The 25,348-nt window shown below is 30.0% G+C and overlaps 1 protein-coding gene across 8 annotated transcripts in view; it reads right to left on the bottom strand.

Moving 5' to 3' along the window:
- The window catches only part of LOC129944201 (four and a half LIM domains protein 2), a 230,180-nt gene that overhangs the window by 20,502 nt on the left and 184,330 nt on the right, over nucleotides 1-25,348 (bottom strand). For 7 of the 8 annotated variants that reach the window (XM_056053468.1, XM_056053466.1, XM_056053464.1 and 4 more), the window contains 2 exons: nucleotides 12,917-13,117; nucleotides 12,673-12,847 (listed from right to left, as the gene is read on the bottom strand). In XM_056053468.1, coding sequence (XP_055909443.1) covers nucleotides 12,673-12,847; nucleotides 12,917-13,117 — 376 coding nt within the window. Of the gene's footprint in view, nucleotides 1-12,672; nucleotides 12,848-12,916; nucleotides 13,118-16,177; nucleotides 16,537-25,348 lie in introns of those variants that run through there. The other variant, XM_056053469.1, reaches the window with a different exon arrangement.

Raw genomic sequence — 25,348 nt, 5'->3', positions numbered from 1 at the left:
TTAAATCACTCAAAGTTAATGTTAGAAACTTTGGATTTTCAACTTCCCAGTTGATCAACTTTTGATTTTTTTTTTAAATCCCGAAAAAATATAATATTAGTGATTTAGGAAATCGATCTACAAATATTGTGTTTTTTTTTCTAAAATTGGAAATAAAACTATGCAATTAATATCAATTTTGTTTCAAGAGTTCGTCTGGTCAAGCGTAATGCGGAATAAAATTTCTATTGAATGATATTTAAAGATTGCAACCTGTATTTACTTCAATTACAGTCAGTAAATTTTAACGTAGAATGGTAACCCAAATTTTGCTTTATAATGATGACAAACATTTTTTTTTAAAAGTTCGACTGAAATCAATTGAACTTAAGGATTCATTTGAATTTGTTTGAATTCTCTGCTTTTGTGAAAATAAAAATAAACAATTTGTTATATTTATTTATACCAATCAATTCTTTAAATATTTTTTTTTTAACATTATTAACTTCTAAGGGTGAGTGATTCGTTGGCTGGCAACATGATTTGAGCCTACGCTGAAGGGTAGTTCATTGATGGCAAAATGTCAAGTTATTTTACCTCTTATTGGAATATCTTGACAATTCGACAATGTCGCAATGTTTCGTGATCAATAATATTCGACATCAAACTATGCACATATTTACGAATGATCTTATCAGATGCTTCGTGTTGATCGTGTATTTTTGATGATATACACGTTAAATTGATGAATATTTAATTTTGAAATTGGCACTCAGGCGTATACGTACTTTTTTGAAAAAGATCATAATCATTTTAAAAAAGGTGAAATTGAAACTCAGTGCATTATTTATGATATACACGTTGAATTACGGCAAAATTCAACTTTGCAAATGACCCTCAGGCGTATACGTACTTTTTTTTTAATAATTTATATTAATTTAAAAAAGGTACCTAATTAACCTCATTGTATTTCACAATATTTAAAAGCTTAACGCTTCTTGAATGATCAATGGAAAGTAGCAAAGTAGCTGTCCGTGATGGAGTACGACACACTTAAGCCTGTTTAATGGCCCATTGTGATAACACATAAATCTTGAGGCTTTGATGGCTGAAACACAAACACGCTTCAGTTTCGGCTTCGTCTGACGTTTACGATTTCAGCCATAGGAATTCAATGCATGCTATCACAATGAAGCTTTGACCTCACGTGTCGTTTGACAATCGTAAAGAAAAGACCGTAATGTAATGTGACTCTAAACGAAAGCTCTAGTTCAAATTTGCCGAACATTTGCTTTGTCTGACAGCTCAACAGCTTTGAAAAAAAAGTCAACAAACAAAATATATTTGCTTTTCGAGGGATTCCTATTGCTTATTAGAAAAAGTTAAAAGGTAAGTTATTGAAACATATGTTTGTACATAGAATAAGTATAAATTTTTTCTTGAAAACCCTTTATTTTTGAAGCACAGAAAATGATACTCCCGGACCCACAGACATCTCTGAGTCTGCGCTTCTTCTTGCTCCATGAGCTGAACATACCCAATATAGGATGTGTAAGCTACTTCCGTGATAAATTTACTTTGTTTCGATTTCAAAATTCATATTTTTTTACAAACATTTTTGTACAAAAAATCAAAACAAACTTTTGAGAGAAAATAACAACTGCTGATGACAAGTGTCACTTTAGAAATGTCATTCAAAGCAGCCTTGAAGCAGGCCCATCGTAAGGCGCCAGTTATAGCTAGCATTGGTTTTTATCAGGTCGTTTAAAGCTATCATTAAAAATGTCTGTCATTGAAAAAAATTTCTTGATTGAAAATCACCGAAAAACTTTTAGTCACAGAAATCTGTCATTGCAATTGTGGAAATTGGAACACAATCCAGTGGAACGATTTGTTTCAGTTTTGAAAAGTATCAGCTGTTCAGGAAAATGAATTTCCGTCCGGAAAATAGAAAAATACATTTTTAGAGAGAAACAAATGCGCAATTACACTTTTTTTTCTCAAAAAAAAATCTTTAAGTTATTTCCGATCGATCGGTATAAAATTTTCATTTCTAATCAAAGGAAACATTGTCAAATATAGATTCAAACATTTTACTGGATCGATTTGAATGATAACTAAAACTGGCCCCTAACGCAGACGAAGCCGAAGCTGAAGCGTGTTTGTCAGCCATAAGTACTTATGCTGATTAAATTTTTATATAATTGAAATCGTTATAGAAGAATTCTGCTAGGTAATTCTTGCGTTTTTGAGCTAGAGCCGGGCATGTACAAAGGAGATGAAGAATAGTTTACACCTCTCCTTCATCCATATAACTTCTGCAAAAGTCATTCGAGAATATACCTAGCCGCATGGCGTGCTTTCTTTATGGAATGGAAAATATTTCAATTTATATTTTGTGTGTATGTAAAGTTTACTTTCTTTTGAATAGTATTTCCCATATCTGAATAAAAATATTGAAAATATATATTCACCCAACTTCGCATCTAACTCTAATACTATAGTTTGCCAAAGCAAGGGAGTTCCCAGGATGCAGCGTACATCCCATTGGTAACCCACTTTTTGCTCCCCGTAATTCATAATTTTAAGTAAGTAAATGGTGATTTTAATCTTATCAAAATAATATTCAATTTAAATCCAACAAAAATATAATTTTATCTATTTGCTTCAAGTGAAGAACCTATTTCCTTAAAAAAAAACATGGGATTCCAGTTTTCTTTATTGTAAAAGTCATCTTTCATTTTAATTTTACGGATTCAAACCGATTTTAATAATTGTTTAAAAGTATTTTAACTCTGGTCTAACAACAAAATACCTACACACACATTCATTTCTATTACCATTTAACTCGTACTTAAGCCATCACATAAGTACTTGTTAATATTGATTAAATGGAATCAATCGGCTTAAGTTCAGTTTATAATAATATTTTTTTTTTCCAAAAGCCAAGGTCTTTTAAATTCATTTAGCTTAAGAGCAGGTACTTCACGGTTAATTTCAAAGGCGACCCATAGAAATTATATCGAACAAAAATTTGACATTTTACTCTACAATGGTCTTGATCATGAATCATAAGACAAGGTTCATATTAAGACTTTGTCATCGCCCGGAGCTGATTTTATTCACCTCGGACTAATCTTTCAAACGAATACATTATATACAAATACTTTGTATACAAATGGACTGAATTCATTCACATTTATGTATATTTGTATATAATTAAGAAAAACATGTTTAACAAATTGTTTTATGGTGAAATTAAAAGATTGGAAAATTTTGTTTCATATTTCGAAAATATTTAAAAACATTGTCACAACCTATTTACTGGTTGATTTTGAGTGGGAAACCATGTACTAATTGCATCTTGTTTTCAAAAAATGTAAATGCATTTTTTATAACTGGTGGTAGGAGTATCTCAAACCATACTCAGACCCACATGACAGTTCAAAAACATATAATTGGTTAGTAAAAATAATGAAATTCGACGGACTAAACAAAACAAACCAACACTTGTTTTCGATTGTATTTGCATAGAAATTAAATAAACAAATAGGTTGTAACATCTTTAAGATGTCAGGTTTTATTACTCGCAGTAAAGGTAATAGCCTTTTAGGGACGAAGAGTAATTATTATTTTCTTTAAGCAGCTCGTTCGATTAAATCGTAAATCAATCTTAAATATTGATCTTGGCGTATATATTGACTAGGTTTATAAGAGGAGGCTGTGCTGCTGGCTATGATGCTGAATAGGTGCTATCAGTCATCCCACACACAACGCGATTGAAAATAAATGAAATCACTCATCCTACATAATATTCTTTTGAGTTTAGTTTGATATAAGATTGAATTAGAATTTGTTCAATTTGTGTAAAAAGGCTTCATCACATACATATGAGAGATTGACATTGGCTTTAATTATTAGGTTTGCAAATTGTAGATTTTTGTGATTTGATTTTTTGCTATGTTTTTGGAGACATACGACATTTCTACTTTTATGGGCATTTTGTAATACATGCAGTTTCTCAGGAAGGTCTTATTTTCAAATTTGTTTACAATTTGAATGAGAACCATTATAAATATAATAACTAGCAGTTTTACTACTGTAGTGATTGCTTAAGTAATGAGGTCCAAGTCGGGAAAGTATACATTGTAAATATGCATAGGTACTTGTTTTTGTCAACTGAGGTGCGAATAACAAACAAATCAATGAAATCAGGCGTAGGATGAAATTAATGACAGATATAAAGTCATTAATTAAGTTTATTACAAGCAAACAAATTTGATGTTTTTGTTTCTTTTAGTTTTAATAAGAGTTTTAAATAAGTACTATAAACGCCTGTTGGTTCTCTTTTTGTGATAATAAAATTGCTTTGGTTATAGTTAACTGAATATTATGGATCGGTCGGTCATCCAATTGTTAAATTCTATTCCATATGGAGTGAAAACCAATCTGGCTTAAGGAATTGAAAAATAAAGTTTACTATGCTAGACCCAATTTAATGAGAGAATCTTATTCAAAGAACTGATATCAATGTCTTAAGATGAGTTAAGCTGGTAAGAAATTATTCCGGAAAGGTATACTATCTGAAAGTGTAGTTTTTGACGTCTGCTAGAGCTTCATCCTGTTATATTAAAAAAAAAGTCAAATTTGTTATCTATTATCGGATTTTTAAATCATAGACTGTATTCCGTCACGTTTGATATATATTGTTACAATCTTATGTCTCATACCGTAAAAATGACGTCGACTCAAACTGTAACGGATTAAAAATGTAAATGTAGTTCTTTTGCCTCTAAATATGTATGTTAATGACTCTCTAACTCTCTGACTCTCTTACTCTGTAATAAAATGGGATACCGACATAATTCCCAAGTGCAAAATTTCCAAAAAACAAAATCCCCACAATTTTAAAAACGCACAAAATCGTTATCCCCAAGTACAAAATCTCCAAAAATAAAATCAACATGGGCATAATCCACCAACGAAATCTCCAAATCTAATTTTTTCAAACTCTGTCAATGCATGTGGGTTTTCATCATTTGAATGTACTTTTCGAAGCCAAGCAAAAGTTCGAAAGATAACGACTTTTCAAAACTTTACTTCAAGTTCAAAACCAATTTTTTTATAATCAAAATGAAAATAGGAACCCGAGTTTTAGTCAGTTGCCGATTGTCTAAAAAATCATTTTTTTGTCATTGCCGCCTCAAGTGCATTGAAGGGATAAAAAACTTAGGATTATATAAACTAATAAGAGATTTACCAAAGGTTTTTAAAAAAAGACCAAAAGAGCCTAATAAAATATCTTATATGGAAATGATAGATTTTGTTACTATAATTAACAAAATATGCAGCGGTGAAAAACGGACAATTGGAACAATTGGAATAATCGAGCGTGAAAACATACAAGAAGTTCAAATCTGTCAGTACAATTCGGTGGAAAATTGAAAAACTTGAAATTAAATAAAAAACGTCAATTGAAAAAATCAAATCGATCGTTAAAATCTATTATTAGAAGGCGGTGGAAAATTGAAAAACTTGAATTTTTAAAATGTATATCCTATCACTAAGCTGAATTATTTTCAAAACGTTTTCCTTATTTTTGAAAATAATAGGAAGTATTAATTACTTATGTTTTTATTCAGTATAAGTTTATAATATTAAAAAGAGAATAAAACGAAAAACACAACTGAACTTTGTTATGAATTATTCCCAAAATCGAAATCCTTAAGCACAGATCGAGCATATTTCTAGACATACTTGAAATATGGTGAATCTATGCTTAAGGATTTCAATTTTGGGAACTACGGATTAGGAGATTTTTGTTTTCGGGGATTTTGGTTTCGGAGATTTTAGATTTGGGGATTATGTTTTGGAGATTTTGCTTTGGGGACTTTGTTTTGGGGATTTTTGCTTTGGGACCCAAATAAGACAATGCTTGGCATATTTTATTATTATTCCATCACGCTCATTATTTCTTATTAAAAAACTTTTGTTATCTCAGGTCATTATGTCATCTGAATAAGACTGTAATCGACCTATACTTTTATCTTGGACACTGTAATTTTCTTAGATCTGCTATTTTAGATTAGAAAAACTTTCCAGTCCGAAACTGAATTAAAGCATCGTTTTCTCTCTCAAAACTTTTTGGTATCCCAAGTTATATTCTTGAGTAATTGACTGACGATTTCAATATACAATTTTTAATAAAGCGAGGTCTTTTATTTTAGTTAAGTGGCATTTCCAACAATTATTTTGTATGGTGGTTTTCTAACTCAGACTGTAATTTCGTGACATTTCTTATCTAAAGGCCGTAATTTATTTTAAGTTGCTTTGAATTACGCTATTATTTAGTAATACTTTTCCAACTGTTTTATTGAATTTCTTATGTCCTTGACTAATATTTAATGCTCAAGACTTCACACATTTTCCACTAACTATTTCCTTAGAATTAATTTCAGCAATGTGTTTCGTTCCACAATATAATTAAGTGAAATACACAAAACACGGCTCAAAAAAAGTTTAAAAAATTTAAGATTGAAATGCTTTAAAAAAGATCTGACAGTTTTGGACACAGAGCAAACCCAACACAGATAGATATAAACTGAAAAGTGACAATAAGCTTGCTAAACGAGTTCCATATTTTCAAATTCATTAGATTGAACTTTAATCTACCGATTCAAAGAGAGCATTATTTTTCATCCAAAATAACTTATTATCATCAATCAATGAATCAATAAAGTTTTGAACAATAGTTGATTTATTTTGAACTTTTGATTTCTGAAAATCGTCTTTTTCGCGCTATCTTTCAATTGCAAAAATGTCTACGAATGTTAGCCCTATATTTTTTTCAGAAAAGTATTATTTTTTACTTCTTTGTTTAACCTTTGCACAATGTTACTTTGTTTCAAAAAGGAATATTTTGTTTTTAAGAATTCATCTCATCGACTTTTTCTTTATGATTTCATCATCAATTTAAACAAAACAAAATCACAAAAGAAAACTCGGAATTATAAATATTTTTATAAAAGAAAACATATGCAAATAAAATATGGTCAATAAATTTTTAATTTCAATTTTATTTTGTTATTAGCCCACTCTAAAGTCTGTAAAAAAACTACATAAAGCTGTTTTTGGAATGACTATAATCATTTATGTGCGGATGTTCAAAGTTGGTGTTATGTGTGTTCCAAACCTGCATATCAGATCAATTTGTCTTAATTTTTCACAAAAATGTCACAGCACGAAAAAGTAACTTGTGTGCATATTTCAGAATAACGTAGATAAAATCTAATAAACTGATGTGCATATATATTGCTTAGGATAAATGTATATACCGGTTCCATGATGACACATATTTCTACACCAGCGCTATAAACATCACCACCGGAACGCAACAAACAACCATCCTCTATCCGCCATATTCGCCATCATGACGCTGCGATAAAATCTGAGATCACTTGTAATGAACTTGTTTAATAGGTCTTTGGTAGGCATGTTTTGACGTTGTAGATATATTGATTTGGCTTCATTTAAATGACCACGTATGTTTGGGGGGGAAAACTTGTATAAGAACGGTAGATGTGAATTTCCGGGTTTTCGGAAGATGTCCTAGTAAAATAAAAATTAGTCAGTGTGCTGCTAGAGTTTAAGACAAATTCTATGCTTGCATTCCTCCAAGTGTAACGAAAAACAAAACGAACACTGAATAGCTCGTTGGAGATGCACTAGACGCTGCCACACCGTTCACTAATTTATTCGCGCATCGCATGTCACTTACATCACATTTAAGCCGCATGCTATAGTGTGATAACATAATGTACGTCATCTGAAACATAAAACCTGCCTACGGTCTTGCCAGTGCGCGTGGCGTGGCTGCCAAGGCGCGTTGGGCAGACTGAACAACAACCAGTTTACATAATTCTTCATTTGAATCACAATAAGCTTTTATCGTTTTAAGAAAACAAACATCACGACTTTTTAAACTTTTTGCGAAAGAAAATGCGTCTGGCTTTTCGTCTGACATAAAACAGACATTTTTCCTTGATAAAGATATATTTACACGCTGGAAACTTGTGTGTATGGAAAGCCATTGCGCACCAGGAGACATACATATGAACGCCCACTATGAAGTTTAAAATTCAATGGAAGGTGAATTTTGAAAATTCATAAAATATTTTCTTTCTGTAAATATTTCTTATAGCTTAATGCATTATTAATAATTTAAATAATGCATAAGCCTTTCACTACAACAAGCTTCAACCTACCATAAATTAATTTTTAATACTGAAAGTAAGCTCATTGATGACAATCATAATAATGTCTAGAGCGTGGGAGCTTTTAGAGTGTTATTGTAAAATAAACTTGTCCTTTGGCCAGAAGACGGCTGAGGCTGTTGGCTTATGGCTGGTGCAGTTTTCGAGGACATTTCAGAGATGATGTGTGGGCTCAAGAGTATATTGTGATTTGTGAATATGAATGGGAGATTTTTGATTTGTATCAATGAAGTCATTATGTTGGTGCAATGAGTTTAAGTTAATTATTTAGGTAGACGGGAAACCAACACAACACAAAGGTGTACATTGTGGACGTTAAAAATGCCAATTATCTCATTTTGACGTTTTTTTTTATGAATGACTGCAGAGGTGATTTGGATTTGTTTTCTTTTTTGCTATGTCTTGAGAAAATTATAATCAGGAGATTAAAATATAATAATGTTAATTAAAGTTGTATAATTTAAGTATTTTAAAACATGGTATAAATAGTTATATTTTTAATGACAAAACAGATTATTATTATTATTTAATTTCCTAACACAGTGGTTAAATTTGGGAAACATTGTCAAACATTTTTGATCGAGCTTTGCTTGTACTAAGAAGTTCTTTGGTAAAATGCAAATTTTTGTTAGAATCTAAGATGATATACTTTTTCGGGTTGTTGTATTGTCTGTTTCAAATGTGTAACGTAAATAACTTAATTAATCCAATTTCTATTTGCTTTTAGTCAATTTAATCGCACATTTGTTTCATTATTAATTTAACAACTGAAAAGTCTTTTTTATTTAAAAAAAATAGGGTTTGACTTTTTTTTCAAATCATTGAACTCAAAAACAAAAAAATTGCAAGTCATAAGTGACTTCATTCGCAGTCAACTGAATTCTTGAACGCAAAATTTTAGCAAAGTTAACTAGTTAGTTTTGAAGTATTATAAGCTTCAAACTCAGAACCTTACTTCACTATCCTTTATCTCTAGTTGATCGTGGAAAAACTACCAAAAACATAATTGTCTACAAAACGCTCCTCAGACAAGCAACAAATTCATATCGAACTGTATTTTTATTTAAATAAAATATTACTTACTTTTACAATTAAACAAAAAAAAAAGATTTTACAAAAAACATTATTTGGAATTGTGCAGAAAATAATTAAGTTCAGCTGTTTACTTGGATGAAAAACTATATCATTTTGACATAAGTGGATTTGAATTGGGAGATTTGCTTGGACTAATTTTCCTGTCAACTTAACTTAAGTTGCCTTAATTGGAAAACAATTTTGTTGGCAGTTGGCAGTAGGCCAATCAAAAACTAGAAACTTGCCTAAACTTCCTTCAAGTCCCTTATGTCGTCTGAACTTGATCATTGATTGTTTTTTTTTTTAATTTAGTAAGCTAAGAAAACATTTTGTAAAGGCCATGTAAAGATAGAAGAAGCTAGACAAAAACTTGGTAGGTATATTCTTTCAACCAGATTATAAGGACTAAAGGGTATTGGTTTCATGTGTGGCTATTTTGACAGCTGTCATAATTGAAGTTGATGTATTTTGGCATTTGACAAAAAAAAAACTACCCATTACTATAAATTTAAAGATACACGCATCAACAGCGCATTTAAATTCTTGAAATTCAATTGCAAAGAACGTTTTGTGATTAGACCAAACTTTTTCGACAAAAAAGGATATGGCGTAACTGTTGCTGTGAATAGATTGCACAACAGAGCAATAATTACCAATTCCTGTTATCGTAATTGGAAGACATTGATGTGGACGGACTTTTAATTCCAATAAGACGGCACTTAATGTGCCACAAATGCAAAGCAAAAAAATAGCAATTTTGAAAGGGACATTTAATATCAGTAGTATTTCTCGAAAAAGCCAAGAAGAAATTGACATGCCAATACAGTTCAATTGCTTAAAATATGGAATTTGCTAAGGCATCGAGGACATGTAAAGGGTGATTTTTTAGCAAGTATCTTTTTGGCAACGCAGGTTTAAACAGCTGACGCACGTTTCGTGTATTGTTTCACTGTCAAACATCTTCAGTTTGGTCTATAATTTAACCATGAATCGTCTTAAAAACGAAAAACACTTGCAAATTATTGAATTTTATTATAAAAATTTTATTAAGAAAGTTCATCGCGCGCTTCTTTAATTTTATGGTTAGTTTAATCGACCCACTGATGTGACTATTCGGGCTATTATGACTGAATTTCGCGCCACATTTAAATTGTTGGACATTAAAGCACCAAAACGCTTACGTAGAGTGCGAACTGAAGAAAATATCGCAGCTGTATCGGCCAGTGTTAATGATGACCATCAATTATCGATTCATCGGCGTTTTCAGCAATTGGGCCTCTGTTACTCTACAACGTGGAAAATTTTGAGGAAGGATTTAGGTGTGATGCCTTTCAAAATACAGCTGGTGCAACAATTGAAGTCAAACGACCTACTGCAACGTAAAATTTTTAATGAATGGGCTCTTGGAAAGTTGGCCGAAGATCCACTTTTTTACCGAAAAATTGTGTTCAGCGACGAAGCTCATTTTTGTCCCAATGCGTACGTAAATAAGCACAATTGTCGATTTTGGAGTGAATATCAGCCAGAAGTATTGCAAGAGCTACCAATGCATCCATAAAAAGTCACAGTTTGATACCGTACTTCTTCAAAGATGATGCACATCGCAACGTAACTGTGATTGGTGAGCGCTTCCGTGAGATATGTGTGATATCCAACTTTTTTTTTGCCCAAAATACAAAACCTTGACTTGCATGACGTGTAGTTTCAACATATGTCACATGCAACACAGCACGCGCAATAATGGACTTAGACTTATTGAGAGACGAGTTCGGTGAAAATTTAATTTCACGTTCGGGAACGGTCAATTGGCAGGCTAGATCGTCCGATTTTACGCCCTTAGACTATTTGTTGTTTGGCTATGTTAAAGCTCATGTCTATAGAGGCAGCCCACTTCAATTGACGCATTGGAAGATAACATTAAAAAATTTATTCGTCAAGGTCATACAGCTTTTAAAAATTACCCTATGTGGTACCCGTAGTCGTGACGGTCATGTGGTGGATATTTTGTTCTACTTTATACTTTATATTTTTTAAATGCTCTGTTTTAAATATCAGAATCAAAATTCTTATAGAGAACCCTATGCTAAGAAATAATTGAATAGAGCTGTGTATGGCAAAAGATGCACAAAGATGTCAAGCCCTTCCCTTCAAATTATCGTAAGTGCCAAAATAAATTTTATCGTAAAAGATGAATCAAAAGCTTACTGCTGGTCCTTAAAACAACTTGTATTTATAGTCAGTATTGGAAATTATGGTCTTCAAGGCTCTTTAAGTTACTAGCAAATTTTAATAATTCTGTTGACTTTTTTATTGAAAATGTCGCTTACGATAATATGGCGGGAAGGGCTCGATGTTATTTCTCAATTACCTTTATCTCTTTATTTTCTAATTTTACCTTAATATTTATGTTTTTTAGTATTGATGTAATAAAAAACCAAATGAACGATTAAATAAATGAAAATAATTGAAGATATGTATAATGACAGACATTGTTATACAAATATCAATTGTAATGTTCTAATAATCTTTAATTTAAAAAATACTCCTCAATGAAACATCGATTGTTTGATGAAAATTCTTAGTAAATTTCTATCTATAAATTTAAATAAACAAATCAATTTTTTATTTATTATTATGTTCTACAACACAGTTCATACCACTTAGTGGATAAATAAGCTAACAAATATATTTGTGTCTGCCATTTACTAGTTCATATTACTAGTCATATTACCATTCAGTTGTTTGTTTGACAAAACAGTCAACAGTACGAGTGCGGCGGCACATATTAAACACTTAGTAACAGATACTTCCTAATTTAAATTACAAATAAAAATGTACAAATATTTTGATTTACTATCCACTGATTAGTATGAACTTGTCGCATAGATGACTGATTGAAAATGATTCAATTCTTAAATTTAAAAATTATCGACATTTAATACAAATTTTACAATAAAATTACAACAACAAAATAGTTTGTTTCTAAAACATCAATAATAATGAATGTTCAACATAAAACAGCAACATTTACAACAGTAACAGAATAACAACATAATAGCCAAGTATTGTGACTTGTTTCACTCTCTCCCCTTTTAAAGAGACAATTACCACTTACCCTCTATTATAATTAGTTGGTAATTATTTTTGTTTAAATATACAAAAAAAAATACAAGATAAAATTAAAAATTAGGAATACAATTTTGAAAGCAGTGAAAAGAGAAAAAAAAAGAAAACAAATAAGTATTTTTTTTCTTTTTTCTAATAAATTCTACACACGCTTGATTAAAAAATTATTTACATCAAGACTTAAATGATACAAAAAAAAAATTTATTTGGTAACACTTACCGGCACGAAAAACTTCGCCACATCCATCGCAACGTGATGCAAATTGAGCATCATAACAATTGCCACAGTAGATTTTATCGGCCTTAGCACCGAATTGTTTATCAACTAATGATATGCGACATTTGTTGCACAAGAAACATGCCTCATGCCAATGCTTGTCTTTATAGGAAAGATCCTAAAATATTAAAATTTTGTTTTTTAAATTAATGTTTGTGAAAAAATGAAATTAAAAATTTATACTAGCCTTCGAGTCAATTCCAATGATCTTGCTACACTCTTCACAAGTGTTAGCGAACACATTTTCGTAGCACTTAATACAGTAAGGATGATCGTCACGGATCACATACCGTTGTCCGGTTAAGCTTTCATCACATTGCCAACAACAGAAATGGCCAGAATGCCAATCCTTGTTCATTGCCTTTGTATATTCGCCACTGAAAATTAACTAGAAAAAGAAAATAGGAAAATATAGAATAATTTTATAGGGCATAAAAAAAAAAGCGAGAAACATTTTAAATTGTTGCATTGATAGTTTTGAGAATTCTTAAGTGATTTTTTTATGTCACGTAATATAATTTGTTAATATATATTTATGTTGTTTAAGTACCTTTAGTTTAGTCGAGGGGCGTAACGTGTCGTTGGTGAATTATATAAAAATTTCTTGTCTTCCAATGTGTATATTCATTGTTTATAAACATTATGATGTTGATAGTATATTTTTGATCATTTCAATTTGATTTTGGTTTTGAGAGGAATGTTGGAAGTTTTAAACTGTGAGTGAGTTTAAGTTTTGTTAATGCATTGCAACATAATTAAAATAGATATTAATCTTTTTTATGTCAAGAATTTGTGGATTTATTTCAATCCCTGCCTGTGCCATCTAAAGTTTTTTTTACGGATACTGCCTTTTGCGAGGAATTTAAAAATCCTCCAAGTCAAAATCTTGTCATGAATAGTTCTTTCACAAATTAGAAGTTCTTTATAAACAATTTATTTATAAACAATTTTCACATAAAAGTCTTTTACATTGAACTTATTTGAACAAATAAGGTGTCAAAAGAGAGAAACTTTTCTGAAGATTATACGATATGTATTTTTATTGAATATATAATACATACATAATTTATAATTTAGTGAGAAACTAAACTTTCTAATATAATAAAAACATAAAACACTGCGAAAAAAATATGTCAAATAAATGGTGCGTGTATTTGAACGAACTAATCGAATGCACAAACCCATTATTTCAATAAGTAAATTTGCCGGTATTTTTATTTTATGGGAAGAGTTATTCCTTACTTTTTGAGCGGTCTCATAAGATGAGCAAACCTCTTGATGAACCGTGCGGAATGTCGATACCTTGGACACCATACAAAATTTAATTCCATGAAAAATCAACACTGGTAATTGTACATTAATAATTTGAATCTTTATTATTCCTGTTAGGGTGTGGCGTTTAATTAAAATAATTTATAAATATTTCGCCACCGTGGATGAAGGCAGATTTTTTTTCATTTGCATTAGAATTATCGAATTAAGTGCTTTAGAATCAATTTTATGAAGGTGGAATGTGATAGTCACTATTAAGTTCAAGTTGGAAAATTGTTTTTTGGGTACTAGAGTGGATATTCTTTGTTTTCCCATTCGGAAAAAGTAAAAATTGAAATAATGGCAAGAGTTTGCAACTAAAGATTCATTTTGAAAAAAAAATAAAAACAGTTCCTTTAAATTTATAAAAGGCATTGGCAGTTATGTGGCTAACATCGTTTTTCAATGTTTCCTTCTTAACAATGAGATAAACATCAACTGATTTCTCTTAACAAATATTAATTTTATTTTAACATCAAAATGAATGGAAAAGACATTTCGCCAACAATTAGAAATGAACAAATTAAGAAACGCAAGTCCTTAAATTCTTTAAAAAATAAATATAAATAAGGTTAAATGTACTACTCAAATTTTGATTTTTGGTTAGAGGTTAGTTTAAGGGTATTTTTAATCATCTTCTTCAACAAAACAGAAGAAGGATATTTCTTCAGCACTTTCCATAAGGTTGCAAAGATTGACAAATTAGAGTACTTAAATACAGAATTATTTCATAGAAATAATATCATATAATTGTAAACAGAGTTGTAAACAAACTAAACTACAGTTTGAATTCTTCATTATTCAAAGGAATTTCGTCCCTACACTAGGTAAAAAGATATCAATTTTTCACACTTAAAACATGAGAAGACTTTAGCTAGTTCTAGATATACAAATAAAAATAGAAATAGTTCGAAAAGAATTGGGTTGTTGTCATAAAACATTTTGTGTCAATTTTTGTCTAATACAAATGTTTTAAAAGTTTATTACTGTAGCGTAAAAAAAAACAAATTTAACGCCAATTCCAAGCAACTTGGATTTTCCGTTTGTAGGATGAAACGAAAATGTGCTGCACGGTCACATTACAAAGTTTATAGCCTGAATAAGTGTGAAAGCATATTCTCTGTCTTAGAGATATCATTAGCGGACTTATAATATTTTAATTGAATTTAGCAAGCGATTCGTAAAAATATATAAATCACTATTGGGGCAGCTAATAACTTTTTTATTACACAATTTATAACGTTTTCCCTTTACCGGTATAGCTCCGCTGGCAACGATTCCAGTTTTTGGCAAGGTATTTAAAATTGCAAAGATGTTTTTTTCAATGTATACTAAAATTAATTAAATTAATCATAAAAGTGTAAGCCAGATAAAAGAATAACTGAGTAAATTGTTAAATTGGAAATCATTTTTTTTATGCCTGTCTTTAATAAGTCCAATTAAAAGTATTCTTTTAATATTTTTCAAATCAAACAAGCACAAAATATAAAATTGATTTGATAATTCGTTTGTTCAAAAAAAAAGGTTGAAATTAATTCTTTGCATTCAGAACGAACATAATGAAATTATCTTTAATATATTTTAATGAGCACCATCAAAATAATAACAATATTTTAAGTCTTTAAATGGTATTTATTTTAATAATAACCAATCCAGTCAAATGTTTACACAATTTGGCCTTTAAAAGTTAAATAAACACAAAACAGCATCAGAACTCTATACTCTTGAAATAAATTAAAATATCTCGCAGATACAGATTAGAAAATCGTACCGTACCTACATACATGCTGAAAAACAAACTCTAAAAATCCACCTCATTAACTCAAAATATTTAAATATAAAAGGCCTGATGCAAGTTGCATAACAACTTTACACTTTATATCTCTCTCTGGCTCTTGTTAATTTTTTTGTTCACGGAGTAAATGCTTCCAAAATTGGCAACCAGAAATAATTGATCCAAAAATACTGAAACACAACTTTATTTATATGTATCCTCATTAAGGCATCATTCCATTAAGAAGGACACACAATCCAATCAACTTTTTAAGTTTTTTTTCTTTTGTAATTAGAAAACAAGAACTTTTTCTTTCATCTGAAGTTTGATGAACTTTTTTCGAATTCGACAAACGACACGTACCCCCTCTCGATATCTTCAGCGGTTTGATCGACTTCAGTTATTTGAATTTCCGAAGCTTCAATCTGATCATCACGGCGCTTAGATGATTTTTTCACTTTACGCGACTTCTTAACTTCCGTAACCGTATGCATTACTTCCACATCAGCCATTTTGAATAAATCAGTTAAAATTTAAATAAAATTATTATTTAATGCAATTGAGAGGAGTTAATTCGAAATTTAAATCGAATTTATACGAAATTTAGAAAATTAAACCAGAAGAACAAAAGAAGCCGAATTCCAAACGCGAATTTTTCGTTTTTTTTTTTTTGTGAACGAACGATTTAAACTTCCCCGAGTCAAAATATGAACTGTGAAAAACTATCTCAGCTTTTCCTCAAATGCATTTGAATAAAATATTGCTTGGTATATTAAGATTTGAAGGATGGAAGGCAGCACGGTAGCACCAGCGGTGTATCAGTGTATCGGTGGTGATGGTGCTGGTGGCGGCGGAGATGGTGGAGAGAGTTTTCTCTGAATTTTTCTTCGTTTTGAATATTTTTCAATTAAGAACAAACACAAAATGTGTATATTTTTTTGTTCAATATAATTATAAAAATATCTCAAACGCACATAAAGATACAACAACAACATAAACAAGAGACGACCAACAAAAACGAAAACGAAGAGAGACACAGAGTAGCTGTTCCAAAAAGATCGGTGTCGGTGCGTTTTTAGCGTTTAGCGTTTCCCTTGCTATTGTGAGTTGCGACTTGTGAGTTTGCGAGAGACATTCAATCCAAGAGAGCTTGTGTTATTCATAGAATCTCAGCAAAATAGTTTTTTTTTTTAAATTGTAAGACAAATCATGTGGAGCGAGTCACCCCTTCTCCACCCATTTTCATCACTCCCAGCAGCAGCTGCGGAAATGTAAGAACTTGTTGAAAAAAAGGTGGCTAGCCTAGTAGACTTGGATCACTCATATGTGTGGGCTCACTTTTTATTGCGGGATTAGGACGTAATCGTTTTGACTGGGGTCAGAACGTTAACTTACAAATACATACGCAGGTACATGAAATGCAAATCCATAGCTAAACCTGAGAGCTGTCTGCCATCACTCACACCTGTCTTCTGTCTATAGAGTATATAGATAGATCTAGGCAACGGTACTCTGGAAGTAAAATTACTCTCAAGCTGTTTTTCAAGGTGGCACAGAGAACCTACTCTCCTATATACCCATATTCTTCACATTGGAAGATACTCAAACCGAACCGTAACAAATTTCTACCTTAACGAAAGCCGCATAAATATCTCAGAGATACAATAATTTGAAATTTTGTTTCTTCTTATTTTTGTGTTTTTGTTGTTTTCCATACTCAAGACGTTTATTTTACATTTTTTTAAATTTGTTTTCACGTTTTGTGCACACGACCCGCCAATTGGCCAAAAAATGGTTTTAATGGGAAAAGTGAGAAATAACAACGCGCGCGGTAAACGGCTCGGCTAGGCTAGGCTACGCACGCATCTAGAAAATTTTGGATTGTTCATGAACGTTGTTGGTTGGAGGCCCAATACAACAACAAACAAAATAAATCGATTTTAAATGAAAGAAAAACATTAATTTTAAATTGTGGTAAAAAAAATTAATTCGCAATACCACAATAACGCAAGACACGGATAGAGTAGGGGGATGGTATTATAATTAAATTATATCGATCGCCGCACCGTGGCGGTGGTGTAGGTTAATCGAAAACATTATTTTTGCAAATAAACAAAATTTGGATCCGTAAATGAAATTCCATTTCAGCACTCATATGGTTTTGACGAAATAGTTTGATAAGCTTTTTATTTTGTTAACTAATCTAGTTAAGCAAAGTGGGTTCTGAGTCAGATATTCGCTCAGAATTATTGACCCACGTAAATTTAGGTCAGGAGAAAATGCATTTGCGAAGCGACTAATTGGTTGCATGTGATAAATGTGGATTGCAGCCGAAGTGTGCTGATATTTGGTCTAAATTTAGAATTCTGATGCCACAGATCTGCATCAGTTCTATGCTGTGCTGGTTCAGTGAAGTGGGATGCAAAATGCAAACATATTTTATGTGCAAACAACGAAAACAGACTTGAAAAAGTTTTATTTTCCCTTTGATTTCGTTACGGTTTTGAAAAATTCGGTCTGGCAGTTTTACATGTCATCAGAGATATTGGAATATAATATTTATATTTTGTTTTAAATATTTTTTGAGATATTGTTTGCCAACAAAAATATTGATCATTTTTGTGGGGTTTCACCAGACATTTGTATATATTTATAATATTTAAATTGATGGTCTTGAGTTGTCATTCATTAAAAAATATGATAATGCAAAAAGTCATTTGACTACAAATGTATATGTTATTATTTTTGACACTTAGGGATAATTTGTCGTTTCATGGTCAGTTGCATATTTTTGTTTGTTAAAATACTTCATTCAAGAACAATTAAGACATTTGCGTTTAATTCAAAGTGAAGGTTTCAAATTCAAAGAGAGAAAAATTATATGAAGAATATTTTTAAAATGAGCCCTGATTTTTAGAATTTTTATGTCTAACTGACAAGTCATCAGATTTCTTTTGATAAATGATTTAACATCTTTTTTTGCACAAAAATAATTTGTAAAGAAAAGAATATCGTCAAACAAAAATAAATAAATCAAGGATGACCGCATGTTATTTTGAACAATTTTTGTATTCTGATTTGAAGTAATAAGTATTCAAATCATATGAAAAATAATTAATATTGTTCATTTGTTAATCATTTTTTAGATTCTTCTTTCCTTAATGTTCTAAAATAAATTAGTATATTTCTTATGAGAAGAAATTCAGAGAAATCAATTAATTTGTATTCCATTGAAGGAAAGGCATTTATAATACAAAAAGATATCATTAAAATTTCATTAAATTTTCCATGAATTTAAAAAGTATTTCTTTTATAAAAAGGAAATATAACGTTAACGGACAAAGCAATTTTTTTCAATTTTCATATACATAAATAATAATTTCTATTTGAATTTATTTTTAAAAGTTTCTTTAAAGTTTTAAAATTTTCAACGTAAATTGTGACTAGTAATAAATAGTACTAATTTTTACTTGTCAAATGAACATGTACACTTATGTAGGGGTTAAGTACGATTTACTGCATTCTAAAACTTCATTTTAAACATCTCGCATTACGAAATCTGTTATATCAATATCTTTGTAATACAGAACCTCTCAAAGTGATAGCCCGCAACATTTAAATCTTGCAAACTGAAATCTAGGAATTTATAATCTCGCATTAAAATAGAATATTTATTAATTATAATTAATTAATTAATAAGATTTTAGATCTGCCTTATACTGCTTATGCTTCGAGATTCTGATTTCCAAAATTTTTATACAGCAAGAATTTAATGCACTAGCGAGATTTGTTTCGGTAAAAGTTAGATTTTGTTATGCGATATTTTAATAATGCGAGATTTTTAAATTGAAGATTTTAAAAATGGGAGATTTTGTTATAAGAGATTAAGAAAAAGGCTCTCGTATGTAGTTACACAAACTAATCATCTCCAGTCAAAAATTCAGTGCATAAGTAAAATTATTAAGGAAAATGTAAACTTTGATCTTAATAATTCCTTTAAATCCAGAGTGAGTAAAATTACGCCTTCACCTTATGCTTTTAAAGAAATTGATAGGTTCACGGATCGCGAATTTTCCGGGATATATATTTCCTATCAGAATCTTCTATACAACGGGAAGAACTTGTCGACATACTGTCCAAGTTAAGTGCATTTAGGGACTTTTACTCCTAATTACTAATTTTGAAAATGAAGTAATCTCCACCGTAAGTTTGTTTAGAGCAGCCAATTTTGAAACTTTGACAACATTTTTATAAAATAACATCACCTGTTCTCCAAACATTGTCAATGTCTATAGATCATCCTTCAATAGCAAAAGTCAGGCAATGTAACATTTCAAATTGTATTTAAAAAAATGCTCGTTCTCCCTGAACACTGGTTTATCAATTGCTTTTAACCAGTAAATTAATAATGGTTACTTTCCGACATCATGGAAACAGGCAATGATCTTACCAATATCAAAGAAAAAGGCAAGTCGAAAGTTTGACAGCTTTCGACCAATCTCGCTTCTTTTAAACATCGGTAAGCTTCTTGAACGGGTGCTGGCTAATACCTTAAACACGTTCTGTGAAGATGAAAACATCATTCCAAGAAACCAATTTGGTTTTAAAAAAGGCAGCTTCACTGAACATGCATTGCTTCTTTTCCAAGATAAGGTAGTTCGCAGTCTTAGGAATAAAACATGTACAGTGTGCTTGGATATTGACCTTGAAAAAGCGTTCGATTAGCTTTGGCACTTTGGTCTAATTTCTAAACTCATCCGACTGAATATTCCGAATTGGTTCATTAAGTTGATATTAAACTTTTTTACTAACAGAACTTCTGCATTATATATTTAGGTTCTGAACACACTCCCTTTTTCCCCGTTAATACAGGCGTCGCTCAAGGGTCTATTTTTGGCCCATATTTGTTTAATTTAATTTTGCATTATTTCCCTCTTTCATATCCCACATCAGATGAACCGGGTTCTATTCGCTATACTGATGAATAGCGGAATTGTATTCGCATATGATGTTAGACCAACCTTAACAAAATAAAGCAAATACTACCACTTTTGGAAAACAATTTTAAGAAATGCAGACTAAAAATTAACCCTAGAAAATGTGGATTGACTTGGTTTAGAAATGATAGCGGAAAAGGACATTACCTTGCAGTTAAAGTGAATAAATCCCTCCCTAAAATAATTTTAAAATACCGTTACGTTCAGAAACAAAGTATCTTGGCGTCAATCTTCAAAACCGATTCTTCTTTAATAAACATGGTAAGATGATTATAAAAAAGGTAAAAATGCACGCTGGAACAGAACATAAGACCCATTCTTACGTACGGATTCTGCACTTGGTTTACCATATCACCAATAGTTGTCAAAGAATTTGAGAAATTTGTAGTGAAAAACTGTAGGTCAAGTTACAAGCCAGACAAGAAATACAACTTTTTTTGTTGTTGTCATTATTCATCTAACATATGCTTTTAGATTTATTTCTATTTATTTTTTTTTTAAATTAATAAGCAAAGTGAGCGCAATAATGAAATAAAAGTCTTCCGAATTTTTCCAATTGTTAAAATTAGAAAATATTCATAACTTTTCAGCTCGAATTGGCAATTCATTTTTCGATACCAATAATTTTCATGGGATACTTCCACATTATTCAAGTTCTCAATTTCAGAAGTTTTGAAATTCTATTCATAAAGAAAGTAAAAATGTAAATGATCATTAGCAATTATTTTCGAGAGTGTTTAGTTTTAAGAATAATAATTTTAAGACAAAAAAGTTGAATTTCTTTTTCTTTCATAAATTAAGGAAAAAGAACTCAAAATATGATAAGTATAGCCTGAAAACGTCTGTCTTTAAATCAAGATTGGGTGGATCAATAATTCTATAAAGCAAATAAAATCGTAATAAAGTCGTTGGAGTCATGATTTCCAAAAAAAAATAAGTTACATTTTTAAATCTTAAAATACAGGAAATATTTTTAAACAGACTTTTTGGAAGACATTAGGAAATTGTAGCGACCCAAACGTGCATTTTATTTCATTCAAAATTTCTGTTAATACAAAAGATCTTAAGAAATTTAATAAATCTACTTTTGAAGTAAATTTGATTTGATTGCTCCAGAACTGAGATTTAAACACGAATTTCAATAATATAAATGTTCAAAAATATCAAAAGTGACACTTTTTCTTAAACTAATAGCGAATTGAAAAACATAATAAGCGTTTCATATTTATTGATATAAAAGCTTTGAATCTGTTGAGATTATAAGTGGAAAAAGATTCCAAAACGTGTAATGTGTGAGTGCCACACAAACGTTTTTTCCCAACTTGTTTGTTTACCTTAATTTGTTTATTTTTTAAGAGAAATAATGTACTTAAATGCACCTATATCCTCAAATCCAAGAAACAATCATTTTTCTGCCTGCAATTTTTAAGTTCTGTTGACTCCTTTAAGGTCAAAGTACGAGTTAGCTGTCTGACAGCGATAGTAATAACAGACTCCCGAAAATTGAGTCCGAAAAAAATACGTCATAAAAAGCCCGACAGTTTTTCAAAGCAGATCTTCTCTCTTGAATTTTTGTAGCGTTCTTTGCATTAATAGAAACGGAAAGAAGAAAATTATATTTTATTTTTCGAAAAAAAGCTACGTTTCAAAACAATTTCTGCGTGAAATCCACTAAAAATCCTATAATAAGGCATATTTAGAAAACTGTTGGAATCTTGGAATGCTTTTATATGTAGGGAGTCATCCAAATTAAATAGTTAGTTACCTTGGACAACAGTGTTCTAAAGTAACTTGATAACTAAAGTTGTCGCTTTAGCAATTAAAATCTATAAATTTGAGAACATTTTTAAGCGGTGAGTAAAAACTCATCTAAGTGTGTAACCCCGCCTGATTAAAAGTCTGGATCCGCCCTTGTTACGGCTTGATTTTCTTGTTTTTATAGATTGAGAGGTTTTGGATAAAATCTATAAAAATCAACAAATTACTTTTTTATCTTTATCTCGCTTGTACTCCTAAAATTATAATTTTAAGCTATGAAAGCAGTACCTCATCATTTCAATGTCTTAAAAGTTTAACCAACAAAAAATCACTATTATATTACCTTCAAACGTCCTTTCACAATGCCGTCTTGGGAAACACATATTCATATTTGTCATGAGAACAATTTCATGAAATTTAAATTGATTTTCATCACAAGCACTTAAAACTAAATGTTCTTATATTTCGTTATGAATATTTAAATAAAACAAATTGAACAGATTTGCAAAAATTCTTTAACCTTAAACATTGTATCTTATTGAAATTTCATTCATCTAAGTGAAAGCTTAAAATTATTTGTAAATGCTTTGGTTTGTAATAAAAACAAAATAGATAAATAAATAAAAACAATTTTCGAGGTGGAAAGGCTTTTCAATTATTTTAAGAATAAGACCTCATAGTCAATCAAAAAGCTATGTAGTTATGTTTTTATATACAAAAACATTTCTTCTGACGTAGACGTTAAAGAATTGTATCTCTATTTTTATTTATTCAGTTTTAAAATTGGATTTTCTCAATTTACATGTGGAGTTCCAATTTAAACAAAAATAATGTTTTGCATTAAATTTCTATAATAGAACTTTTTAACTGTAATGCTATGTTTTATATTTTTATAAATGTTTATTCCCATTTTATCGGGAAAATAAACATAAAAATAAACATTTTTGCATACGGTGTGAATAAATATAATAAAGACAATCATAGATCTCTAATATTATTTTCTTTTGTTTTTTGTTAAATATAACTTCTAGAATAATTTGTCACCCACTTTAAAATACTTTTTGCATCATTTTATTTTTCATAGAATGCAAAATAAATAAAAAATATCTAAATAAATTAATCTCGAAGAAATTAAATCGAGATGACATTCTAAGAGGATTTTCCAGTTTCTTTCATTGATGATGATTTTTGATTTTTAAACATTTTTGTTTTCGCCACATTTCGTTTTTTAATTTTTAAAATCTAATTTACGACGAAATTCATTAGTAGAACGCAGTTTTTTGTGTCAACTAAGTTTTATAGTTTGTTGTTTTTGTTTTGTTTAGTTGTCAAATTAAGTTTGAAATATTATAGGAATATAGAAATTAATTCATTCGAGAAGCGTGCCACAAAAATAAAAAATTAAAAAGAAATATATGTATAATTTTTGTTGAGATATAAAATTTAAATCAAATTAGTCCCTAATATGTATGTGATCTTAATATTATCGAAAATGATTCACAATAATTTATTTAATTGCTTTATTATAAAATATGAATCATTTTGCACATTTCGCAATTAATTTCAAAATTGTCAAACCATTAAAATATCATCCGACCATGTGAACATTGCACACGTACCATTTATACAATAAAATTATTAAGTGTTTTTAATATTTTAAGACCAATGTACTCATGTTTCGGCTATAAAATGCATGTACTCAATTCAGTGTACGAATATACCTAACCTATGTTATGTATTTTGTAAAACACCTTCTGTCAGATTTTGAGACGAACCCATTTGCCAATGGTATTAACATTCTAGTTTAATTTGTTGCCAAAAAATATTTTTGAATTTTGTATTTTTTTGAGAATATTTTATAATATTATTAGATTCAAAATTTAAACTCATTTTTGATGATCAAAGTCGATTATTATCATAGCTTTTTTTTTGGTTAGTCGGCAAGCTCTAAAATAATTGTTCATATATTTAAAAATTGCACTCGGCACAACGATGCTAATTCACCTAAGCGAAAAACAAATTATAATTCTATTTTAAGGAGCATTAAAATTTCCCATATACCAAACACACAGACAAACGTACTTATACCTGCCTATCTTTGAAAACATACAAAGATATTTAAGTTTTGTTGTTGTTTAATTCAAAAAAGAAAGATGGCTTTTTTTGTAAGAATTTTCGAAAAAATGAAATGAAATTTCAAACTCAAATTCAAACGTACAAAACAATTCATATTGTAGGTGGTTTAGATTGATGATTGAAAGTCTCGATGGGTGATTTTATTTTGGCAAGCGTAAATTTTTAAAATATTGCTTTTGGTTTGACTTGAGTTGGATCGGCTTGGCCAGAGGTAAGGTACGCGCCACAAATAATAATAAATAAACTAAAATATAATTTATGTGGGTTAAAAATTTCCGTTTAAATTATTTAAAATAATTTAGCCTGAATTATTATAAATTTTGATATACGTATGTATGTACTCAGTACGGTTTATGTGTATTTGATTTTTTAAATTGTGGGTTGATAAAAAGAATTATTTTGATTTAATAGTTTTGTATACAGATATTGAAGGAAGGAATGGAGGGTACGTATAGCTTGGACACTGTGTTTTCGGAGAGTATATTATGTAACGAACATATAAGTAAAATAATTAAAAAAGTTAACATTGCAATAATATTGTTATACCCGATTATAAATACAAAATCGTATTTAAGTGTTGAAAATAAGATTATTATACAAAAGGTTGCGTTTCAAGCAATGTTGTTGTATGGATGTGAGATTT

The sequence above is a fragment of the Eupeodes corollae genome, chromosome 2 (assembly GCF_945859685.1).
Source record: "Eupeodes corollae chromosome 2, idEupCoro1.1, whole genome shotgun sequence".
Taxonomy (NCBI): Eukaryota; Metazoa; Arthropoda; class Insecta; order Diptera; family Syrphidae; genus Eupeodes; species Eupeodes corollae.
The sequence above is the reverse complement of the archived record's forward strand: the minus strand, read 5'-3'. Positions and strand labels throughout refer to the sequence as shown.